The sequence below is a fragment of the Sarcophilus harrisii genome, chromosome 1, assembly GCF_902635505.1.
Source record: "Sarcophilus harrisii chromosome 1, mSarHar1.11, whole genome shotgun sequence".
Classification (NCBI taxonomy): Eukaryota; Metazoa; Chordata; class Mammalia; order Dasyuromorphia; family Dasyuridae; genus Sarcophilus; species Sarcophilus harrisii.
Genome location: NC_045426.1, coordinates 163,254,291 through 163,265,812, shown reverse-complemented (window position 1 = coordinate 163,265,812; position 11,522 = coordinate 163,254,291). Strand labels below are relative to the sequence as shown.

Sequence of the window (11,522 nt, the reverse complement as noted above, 5' to 3'; positions counted from 1 at the left end):
CCCCCACTCCCAGTCCCGAATCTGGCACAAGTAGAGTCGGAGACTCCAGTCAGCATCGGAATCTATCTGTGGTCACCAGACCCATCCTAACTAATCGATCTCTTTGGTCCCATGCAAATCTTTGATTTATGCTCCAGGCTAGAAACTAGGAAGCTTAAACAAAGTGTATTGACAATGAATACAGTGATTGTTTTAAATAAAATGCCCCAAACTGGGAGGTCAAAGAAACAAAGAGTGATAAATTTCTGGCCCCTGAATTTGAATGGGAATCACATCAGGAGCTCCTTCCTAATCACCAAATACCACTTATTCATACACAAAACCAAAATTCATAATTCTTCATATCACATACTGAAAATGATTTTATTTTATCCATTTACATTTAACTTGATATAAAGTTGTCCGGAAAAGTCAAATAATATGCTTTATATTAGCTCAAACATTTATTAAGAAAACCAAATTCAATAAATTAGCACAGACAATAAGTTAAAACATATCACAAATTGACCAGTATGTAACAAGAATGCTTTATCTACACAAAACATCCTATTTCACGTTTGTTCATTCTTAGAAATAGCTTCTGTTCTCTGGGGTTGGATTTGACCAGCACATGCAGAAAAAGCTGATTGTGTTTCTCTGTACAAAGTTGCAGGGTTGGAGATGTCCATGTGCAGGCACCCAGCCTGGTCATGGACCTGCTCCCTCAGCAGGGGCCAGTGGCCTTAGCCTAGGTGCAGTGGGGACAACAGCAACAGCAAACAAAACAACCAAGAGGGACAGACAGACTGTCAAAGAACAAAGATAGAAAAGTCAAACAAAATCAACAGAAAGCCAAACCTGAAAGACCCAGAAAAGGGATGTGGCTTTTGCTTTTACAAAAGGAAATATTACTTGGACTTTTTTTTTTAAATTCTTCCTTATAAATACTTATCAAAATGAGTGAGATCATCTCTCCTATATGCATCATGTAACTTTCTTAGTCTGCTCCAGTCTCCCAGCCAAGTGGCAATTTCCTGTTAAGAAACTTCCTATTTATACTATCACATTATTGTGCTTTAAAAAAAAAAAAAGAAAGAAAGAAAGAAAGAAAGAAAGGAATAGAAGACAAGAAAACAATATTCCGCAGCAAGCCAAAGAAATGGCTGGGTAGGTAATTGGGTGGAAAGGTGGGGGTAGTAAGTGAAGAGAAAGAGAGGAGGTAGAAGAGAAGAAAGAGGAGGAAGGGAGAGGAGGAGGGAAAAAAGGAGGAAGAGATAGAGGAGAAAGAGGAAGAAGAAGGAGGAGGAAGAGGAGGAGGAGGAGGAAGAGGAGGAGGAGGAGGAGAAAAATATAGTGAAGGAAAGAAGAGAGGGAGGGAGGGGGGAAGGAAGGGAGGAAGGAAAGGAAAATTTAAATTAGATCAATTAGGCCCTTAGATGAGGCAGACGGTAGCAGACACTTGTCCTCCTTTAAGACAAAAATCCCTAATATTGTGTTGTCCCTTGAGCATGTCCTTGTGTGACTTAGGTGTTTTGTGTGTGTGTGTGTGTTTGTGTTTGTGTGTGTGTGTGTGTGTATTTCTGCCCACAAACCAGTCCATTGGTGTCTAATTTCAGATCCTGAGTCGACTCCCTGGTAAGTAAAATGGCGGGAATAATGCATTTCGCCGGGTAGTAGGAGAAGGGCAGGGGGAGGTGAGTGAGGCAGGGAAGAGAAAAGGGAAAAATGAAGAAGGGGGATGTGGGAGAGGAGGCAATGAAGGAGGAATTTTGGGAAAGTGAAAAAGGTATAGGAGGGTGAGATATAATAGTGAAAATGGGAAATGTGGACGGTAATAATACTTCAAGAAAAGAAAGTGTGACTAACCAACCTGGTTTAGGAGGGAAATGTGGCAAAGGCTTGAAGGGGCTGCTGGGCAAAAAGCAGTTACCCCAGAGAGGATGAATATTCTGGAGTGGAGAAAAAAACAAAGGGATTTGATTTGGAGGGTCAAGTGGAGAAGAAAAGACGGTGAAGATAATGAAATTGGCTGGGGGAGGGGGCGCGTGAAGAGGGAGGAAGGGAAATAGAAGTCAGGGAATAAGAAGTCGGGGGAAAGATGGGTTTATGGAAGAGGAGGACGAGGAGGCCTCGTGAGCATAGGTGACTGGAGAGCAAGGGATAGGCAAAGGAAAGATGCGAGGAGAGATAGAAAAGTCAGGGGACATGGTGGGGGGGGGGGAGACCGGTGTAATAGAAGCGGGAGGGATTGGGGGCATCTAGGAGAGAGGTACGGGAATGGGGAAGGAGACCTGCTATGGGGGTGAGGGGAGGCCAGAGGAATGGAAAGGAGATGGGTGAGGTGCTGCTGGGCCAGCGGGGAAGAGGAGGGGAGCAAGATCGGGATTTGGGCCCGGGGTGCAGGGAGAGGGGGCATTAGGTGAAGCTCATGGACACTGTGTGCTCTAGTGCTTTGCGGCGAAGGGACGCGATGCTCGTGCCCCGCCACACGTCGCTGCTGTCCGGGGAGCTGCAGAGCTGGGGCGAGCCCGTGACATTGCTCGGGCCGGGTAAGGAGGCGGGCACCATGCCGGGAAAGGCGGGCTGGTAGAGGTGAGACTGCAGCCCGGCGCCGTTGGAACCCGCCAGACTGTTGGACAGACCCATAGAGTTGGGCGGGGGCCCGGCCGCCAGACTGCACTGGGACAGGGACTGCGCCATGGCCTGCTGCCTACCCAGCGCGGGCGGCAGCGGCAGCTGCGACACGCCCGGCATAGCAGCCGCTGCCCAGCGGGTGTCATTGGCGTGGAAGGAGCACAGGCTGTCCCCCATCGCGGCGGCGGCGGCCGCGGCGGCCGAGGGGAACTGGGGCAGGCCCGGCGTCGGCAGCAGCGTCCCCGGAGCTCGGAAAACGTTCGTTGTCTTCTTGCGCTTCTTCCACTTGGCACGGCGGTTCTGGAACCATACCTGCAAAAGGGCCGGGTTGGGGAGGGATGGAGGAATGATTGGGGTAGAGGAAGACACATGCACACGGGGAGAGGGAAGGGAGTACGACAGGTAGACACAGAGACAGAAGCCAGGATTAGCAAGGTCTCCAGCAATGGGAGAAGAGAGATACACGGGCGCATGGGAGCCCAATTCATGGAGACAGGATTAGGTGAATGGCAGTCATGGGCGCAAGAGTCAGTCAGTCAATAAACGTTTAATAAGAGCCTATATGTGCCAGGCGCCTGGTTAAGTGCTGGGGATACAAAGAAAGAAAAAAGGACTTTTAACCAAAAATGCCCAGAGCCACACAGAACATAATTTCTGATTTTCCCTCTCCTTTGTTTTCACTCCCTCAACCCAAATTTTTATGCAATGTTGTTAACACTGTACTTACACAGTCCATCAGTTCATACATTATCAATTCAGGCATATTTCTGTAGGTACTAATCCTATTGATACTCCTAGATTGTATAAAAAAAAAAAAAAAAAAAAATAGATTCCTGTACCCTTCCCTATGGGCATGGATGTATTTGGCTTTATAAGTCATATATGTACTGTGCAAATGTATACACAAAATATATACATCATGGCCTAGAAAATACATGCTAAAACGCAGGAGCCTGTGTTGTATAGGTCTATAATGGAAAAGAGCATGTTGTGCAGATCATCTGTATATTCCATATGTATGAAAAACATGTGCAAACCCTGTGTATTTCCCATTGTAACGTTTCTAATACATAGAATAGAAGGTTATAGCTACACATTTCTAACACAATGTAAGGCTAAATTTTATATAGTATAACATTTTCAGAAAATTCGGAAATTTAAAATTTGAAAGAAAAAATATCGTGGACATCAATGGCCAAATTCAAAAGATAAAAGAAAAACCCCTATAGTCTTAACTAGAGTGAACAATGGATAGATTAAAAATGCAAGGTTTAGTGTGGAAAAGTAAGTGCCATTGATTTATATGATTGTTTGTGAAAACAGTGTGACCTTCAGTGTCCCCAGATGCCCCAATAATATTTGATGTCACTGCCCCAAGCTTTCCCACTTAGTCTACTTCTGTGTCTGAAACCGCTTCCATTGAACCTTTTCTAAATGTCCCTAGTCTAGAATCCTGTAATCCATTTTCAGAGCCTCTAAACTGATTTGTCTTCAGGTCCCTATTCTTTTCTTGACTTAGACAAGGGTTCCAAAAGCTAAAGCCTAGCTTCAGTTCCCTAAAGTCACTCCTTTGTCACCCGGATGAATGTAAATTTGTCTCTTCAATGTTGCAAATGAAAGAAGGTCAACATCTAATCTTAAACTAGTTGTCAATAATGTGTAGTTTTGCTTTGACAAACTAGATTAGTGAAAGTAACACTCCAAACAAAAGTGAAGTACTTTTGTTTTATTTCTTACTAGTGGCAACTGGAATTTCATCAGTTATACTGATGTACAACTGCCAAAGTCATTAAAATAGTACTAGGATTCTGGAAGGAATCATCATCATGATAATTATCATCTCAGCATTTTAGTACATTTATTTTGGGATTTATTAACTGGGTTTTCATTTCTTTAATCCAAAAGTCAACTGATGCTTGGAAGACTTTTGGTTATAAATATTGTTATCTGGATACTTTAACCATGTGAAATTTAAAAAAAAAATATGTGGGATAGAATTATAGGATGCATGAAAATTTAGGAGACATAATTTGATAATTGTATTCATATGGGTCTATCCTCATTCACTTATGGGTCAAAGCTATGCCTGTCGTTCTACCCAAAGAAGGTAGTATGAGCACAGGGCCATCAGAACATTCTTAATTTACCTGGAAAGGTGCTCTGAAGTTCCAATACTGAATTTTTTTTTGCAATCTGAAGTTCCCCACTCTCAAAAAATTCAGATAAGTGATGATCTTTTTAGAAAACTGCCTTTTGGATGGGATCTGCTCTTCTGATAGCCAGACCATCCCTTGCTCCTTTTTTCTCATCTCTGTCCCATTTACTATGATGACTGCTTACTCTCCTAATTCCTTCTCATTGGAGAGGTTCCTTTTCTTCCATGCTGCAGGCCTGATAGTTGGCGGGCATGATAGATTAATGAAGCTGCAGAAACTTTGATAGTGAAAGGAATCAATGTGGCCGGCCTAGAATTAAGCTGTCTGTGGCCTGTTACTTAGAGGAAACAGGTCGGGGGGAAGCCTGGGGAACTGGAGGGTTCCTTCTTAAGAATTTGCAGCAAGCCTGGAAACCCCTCTTATTTCATTCAGAACCAAATTTCTGACAACTGGGCAGGATCCTGCCGACCTAGTTCCCCAAGGTCAACTCCAAAGTGTAACAAATCAGTGAAAAACATTTGGGTCTGGGAATGAATTCTCACCCCAACTTGGGGAGAGGCAGAGTGGAGAGAAAGAAGAGACAAGTGTTTGGCTTCAAGGTGATCGCAGCTCCCTCTCTATACAAGTATACACCCTCACACTACACAAATATATGGCCCTACTCTGAACAATTCTTCCGAGAATGCTTAAGTGCAAGATGAATTCCTCACCGTCTACAAATTTGTCTTGGTTCCGACTGGAGTATCCCGAAATATTTTTTACAAGTCCAGAAGCTGGAGGGGAAAAGAGGAATTTACAATGCTGGGTTCTGCTTCAAAATCTGCAGTGGTTTATCCCTGACTACCATCTATGCAGATCAGCAAATAAGATCAGCCATTAGCAAAATGAACAGCTGTTGAGGAACTAAATATTACATAAATAATCTAAAAATCGTGTTCAATTATGTTTTAGGGTTAACAGTTAAATGGTGACTGCAAGATCTTTTATAGTTTCATGGCTTACTGAGGTTGGAAAGAATCTCCATCAGATTTGATCACCTCAGTTCAAAGCTACGGTGCATATGTTTTGAAAAATATGAATGTTTCCAGTTGAAAACTAGTGCATGACAGATTAAAATGCAGAGAAAACCTGAGGGAGATTTTCACAATGCACAGATGACAAGTCCAGAAAATATATTAACCGTAAGCACTGGCCAACTTTGTACTCTGCTGGAAATGCAACTATTCTCTGAAAATGCTTAATACAACAGTGAGGGTCTAATGGAGGTTGGAATCTAAAAATCTATTTTCATGATATCTGCTGTTACAGTAATATAGACATACTGTAAATGTATTTTAAAATATATAGCCCGTTTAATTCCCTAGCTATAAATGGCTCAGAAATGGGGGGGGGGAGGATATTACTTTTTTTTTTCTTCCAGAAGCGAAAGCTTTATGAAGATCTCATTGGAATCCAGCGAATGATTAATGTGAAGATTTGGTAGGAAATCTGGAGAGCTGTATTAAAGCTCAGATCTCAGGTTCATTTCGATCAGCCAGCCGTGAACTCTGGGCCGAATTCATTACACTTTAATAGTGCTGGGAGAGGAAGAAAATGCAATTTCTCATTCCATTAGAAAACTAGAAAATACTCTCAGCTTGTCCCCTATTAAGATGTGGCAGGTGACAGGGGCCATTCTGGGGGACACGGTCAATGGAATTACAGCACATTATTTTGGTTCGTATAAAATATTGAAAGGCAAGCCTGACTGTGCTGAAGTTATTTCACTGATTTGGTTTTTATGTAAATAAAATATTGAAAGTTAATTAATCCGTGCTAGAGACTAATGATTATGCTTATTATATTGCATTTGATCGCGTAATTTGCATGATTCTCGCATTGCTGCTTAATAAGCCATTCCAGGTTATAAATAATTCTGAAATTGGTTTCTAATAATGGCATGCTATAAAAGGAATGGTTTTATTACACCATCCTGAAAAGGGGAGAGATATCAGACATGGAATTGTTCTCCATATGAGTAGAAGTCTATTTAATAATTGCCTAGAAGTGTAATATAAATTAAATGTAGGTTGAAATATAGTATTCGGGACAATTTGTTCTGGAATCAGAAGCATTTTAAAACGTATACAATGGCAATAAATTAAATGTTTAGATCATTCTCTAATCAGTGTGGTGGCCCATATACTGAAAGAACACTAGCAATCTGTTAACTATAAAGAAAACTATAAAGTACTCATCATATAAGAACATAAACCAATTACTATTTAATTTGAATTTGGTCAAGGAGCAATGGTACAGTGAATTGTGAAGTAAATACATTTCACATAAATTATTTCTGCATTACATTACATAATGTTAATCATTTTGAAATGTTAATTAAGAAGGTTATGTTGATCTGATTACTTTTTAAACTACAGAACATTATTTTTTAAAAATATTGAAATTGCCACTCTATTAAATTGTTTTTATCAACAGTCTCAAGCTATTATCTTTGGTTTAAGATTATGCTGAGACAATTAAAGTACTTTATCTCTTTCTTCCTACGTACTTCTTTTGTGTACTTTTGGAAAATAACTTTCCATTACATATTTTATATTTTATTTCACTTATAACTTTCCTAATATAGAAATCGCTGTCATTAACCTTTGGAAAACCCAATAAAGTTTAATAGATCTCGTTTTCTTTTTTCATAAAGTCACTTGTCTAATTATTTTTTATTTGTGATTCTAATTTCTATTTTAATTTAAACTAATTATCAATGTGACTGGGTTAAGCAAAAGTATCTTACTTCTAAAAACAAAAACTAATATGTAGTTATTTTTTCTTTTGAGGGAAAATAACTTTCCATACTTTCTCATTGTGTAACATCAAGATAGCGATTTAGCTGGTTATTATCTTCATATTGGTTTTTTTTTTAAATTAAAATTATATGTGTAAATGCTCAAATTTTGATTTAGGAATAAGCTTGATATAAAATTTTTAAATCTCATTAGTAATGTCATTGCACAGTGCAATTAAAGGGCTTTCAGTATGTAATATCAATGAGATTAGATTCAGGCCTATAAGGATTTAGAAGAAAAGCTACTCAAATTTATTAGAGTGTTTTTAAAAAGTGTCCTTTATACTATTTTATTAATTTTGTCCACTTCAGGCTTCTGACGATATTCATTTGCTTTATAATAGAGCATCCAGTATGGACAACTAAAAAAACACAGTAATACGTGTATGTGTTAAAAATGTGTGTGTATATGGACACACATATACACAACTTATATTGCTATTATAACTGTCTTCATCCTCCCTCTTCTCTTACTTGACAACGTCTACATCTGAAACAATCGAGACCTTTTAAAATTAAATTTCTCAAAGCAACTGATTTTGATTTAACAAACCATTTAGATTGTTTGAAAAATCCTTGGAAGATTTGATAACTACTACCCTAATTTACCGTGAGGAAAACGCCCCGGCTTAGTGCCGATTTTCAGCACCCTGGAGAGCTCATGAATGAGATCTAGGGAGTTGAATTTGGATTTCAATCCCACGATATTCTTCTTTAATGGGGTTTGGAAACGAACTCTCCTTTTAAGTTAAAATTTTATTAGGCTTATATTTCCAACATTTTTGGAACCTTACATAATCTCCTAAATTATTTATACTTTCCCGTTGGCCTTGTGGTCAGTCCACTGCCAGTATTCCACCAAATGAACATTATTTTTTTATCTACGCACAACCTACCACTTTGCTGTTGTTAAACTGAGAGGGAATGAATGTAGAGGTGATAAAACTAAGTTCTTTAAGGCGGGTCTGAAGTCCATTTTTCAGCTACCACCATGATCAAAGTTAAAAATCAAAGAAGAATCAAAGTTGAGATCTACATGTATTCTTATGTTTTCTCGTAATTCGCTAAGGAGAAATATATACGCCTTACAAGCCGGGATATGATTTTTTGAAAGGAGTTAATGCTGGGCCAAGTATTTTTCTTTTTGTGTGCAGGTGTGTGTGTGTGTGTGTGTGTGTGTGTGTGTGTATTATATTTATTGTTTCATCAGTCTGGAAACACTCAAAGAAACAAACTGATATTTTCTGGAGGGGGGGAAGGAGGGATGGGATATGTTTGTATATAGTTGGAGCTAGAGTAAGATTTTGTTAACTGACTTAGTCTGAAGGAAAATATCTGGATTTTTCTCTCCACAGTAGCAAGATGAGACTGATTTCAGAAAGACCCGCACTTCTGTCTTCAGGTATTAAAGTTTCGCGTGTGTGTTCTGGACGCACAAGAAAGGGCCAGGGGCAGGTTGTGAGGAACTCCTGTTTTTGTGCCTGTTGGGAAGCTAAAGTAATGACTCCGAGCCTGACATGGAGTGGGACGAGAAAGGAATCCGATCTAGTATCTTGTGGGCGGTTTAGCTAGCAGCCAGGAAGGAGGAGAAGTGATCAGAGACCTCCTTTCTCTAAATTCTGCCCCTTTTGACTTCCCCGGTAGAAAAAAGCAATGCAATTCCCAAGGCCCCACATACCTGTACTCGGGACTCGGTGAGGCCGATCCGCAGGGCCAGCTCCTCCCTCATGAAGATGTCCGGATAGTGAGTCTTTGCGAAGCTCCTCTCCAGCTCGTTGAGCTGCGCTGGAGTGAAACGAGTGCGGTGGCGCTTCTGTTTCTGCTGCCCTTGCTGCTGTCCAGCCTGACTGGGGTTCTGCCCGCCCTGTGGCCCCGGCTGTTTGTCCGGGTCCTTGGCGCTGACCGCCAGCGAGGCCGTGTTAGAGCCCACCGTGGTGATGTCCTCTCCGGGGAGAAGTGTTGCTCCCTCTACCGTATCCGAGTTGGGGGCCAGGTCTCCTGGGTGACCCCCAGGATCCGAACCCCCCACGCCCAGCCGACACTTCACTGCCTCTCGGTGTCCCAAAAGCTCGGCGGCATCTTTCATACCTGAGGAGGTAAAAGAAATGGTATCAGTACCTTCCCGGAGAGGCCGAGATAGGGACCCCTCTGCTGCCTCTCTCATGCCAGTTAGTGAAACCCCCTGTTCTCTCTGCCCAGCAAGGCCTGACTGCTACCAGCATCAACTCCAGCCGGACCATCAAAGTTCAGTATCTTCGCCTTGTTAGCCCCCGATCTGGAAATCCAAGCTGGATTAATACCTCACGTCCCGTTTTCCACTCTCTAGATCTATCTCCCGTGATAAACAGCACATACCACCGTCTCTCCTGTAATAAAATAAACTCCCATCCCCTGCAATAAAACATGTCCCAGGCCCTTTTGATAAACCGCATACCCAGTGCAACAGTAAACTAAAGGTAACTCCACCGCTCTTCCCACCTGCATTTCCAAAGAGCAGCAAATTCTCCCCCACGGCCAATACACTTCTCACCTTCTGACGAAAATCTCCAAACCTTTCCATTTCGGGAACAAATTGAGACCCCAATCCCAAGCTCAATCCCAACTAACCCTATCTCCTCCCAGATACACGAATGGGCTTGGAAATTGGAGCCACATTCAACAAAATCTAAGTAATGATGAAAAGTATAGTAAAAGCCAGGAACCCTCATAAGAGTAGAACTGAACGGAAGTTGACGCGGCTTCTAGGAGAGTGAATCAAACTTTAAAGAATTCAACTTTTCACTTTTCAGTTCTTTTCAGAAAGGTAGGAATCTCCTAGTCACCGGGATCTTGAAGTCCCTTCCAGAAAGCAGAAGAGTCTGTGAAAGTAAATTTTGTCTTGTCTTTTTCAAAGGCATAGACTAAACAAATCTGCTTCCATTTAATCACCTTCTCCTTCCTGCCAGATTTTTGACAAACCTAACCTTATTTTTTTAAGGTTGGGAGGGGAGGAGAGAGAGAGAGAGAGAGAGAGAGAGAGAGAGAGAGAGAGAGAGAGAGAGAGAGAGACTCAAATTAAAACAAATAGAAAAGGAGGGAAAAGCCTCAAATTATCAGTGGTGTAGATCTCCTCTTTCCCAAAAAGAAAAAAAAAAACGAAAAGAAAAAAGAAAGGAAAAGAAGAAAAAAGAAAAAGGAAGAAAAGCAAAAGTAGCAACATTCTCCAACTCCTTTTTTGAATCTACATATTCCATAGATTTTTTAAAGACGATGTTAAATCAAATTAAACTTTAATGCAGTACAATTACTTTTAAAGAAATTAGCCCATTTAGGGCGCATTAAGGTAAAATAAGGAACAAATTGACAATTTCCTGCCCTGGCTTCTCCTGGTTGCCGGGGCGAGAGGAACACACTCACCTAGCCTGGCGTCCAGGAGGTCGGCGTGAGATAGCATCGCGCACCGCTCCAGGGCGAAAGCTGTTCCCCCCCAAATTTTAGCGGCTTTAAGTTATTTAAAATAGATATAAGATATAAGCTATAAGATATAGATATATATAGATCACCTAAATGAAAGAAAATTCGGTTTGTGGTTAAAAAGGGGGCTTCTTGCATTATAATGTCCTTTAGAGAGACGGGGAGGTGCTTAACAGTTGAATGAACCCGTGAGCAGCTCTGCGAGGGGACCAATCAGGAGGGCAGCCTGCAAATGTCAGAGCCCGGAGAGTCCCCCACTCCGCCCGCCCGCCCGCCCGCAGCCCGGAGCGCCGGCGGCGGCGGCGGCGGCGGCGGCAACAGCAGCAGCAACACTGACGAACAACAGCAACTCGGCAGCTGCAGTTGCAGCGACCTCGGCATCATCTCAGGGCTGCTGGCCTGGGCTTTTTATCTTTTTTTTTCTTCCCAATATGTTCTCTGATCCCATCTTCTTTTCTCTC

General features: G+C 41.7%; 1 protein-coding gene across 1 annotated transcript; it reads right to left on the bottom strand.

Annotated features, from left to right (window-relative positions):
- Positions 1-2,309: 2,309 nt before the first annotated feature.
- On the bottom strand, positions 2,310-11,041 carry OTP (orthopedia homeobox). The gene is made up of 3 exons (XM_003759425.2): positions 11,005-11,041; positions 9,287-9,696; positions 2,310-2,925 (listed from the first exon to the last, which is right to left on the bottom strand). The coding sequence occupies exons 1-3, from the start codon at positions 11,039-11,041 to the stop codon at positions 2,395-2,397; spliced, it is 978 nt and encodes a 325-aa protein (XP_003759473.2). The 3' UTR covers positions 2,310-2,394.
- Positions 11,042-11,522: the final 481 nt, after the last annotated feature.

Bases quoted from the DNA above. Each gene is read 5' to 3' on its own strand.
- OTP (XM_003759425.2), bottom strand. From the start codon at position 11,041: ATGCTATCTCACGCCGACCTCCTGGACGCCAGGCTAG. The intron at 9,697-11,004 runs GTGAGTGTGTTC...TTACCTCCTCAG, and splicing joins CCTCCTGGACGCCAGGCTAG to GTATGAAAGATGCCGCCGAG. The intron at 2,926-9,286 runs GTATGTGGGGCC...GCCCTTTTGCAG, and splicing joins TCACCGAGTCCCGAGTACAG to GTATGGTTCCAGAACCGCCG.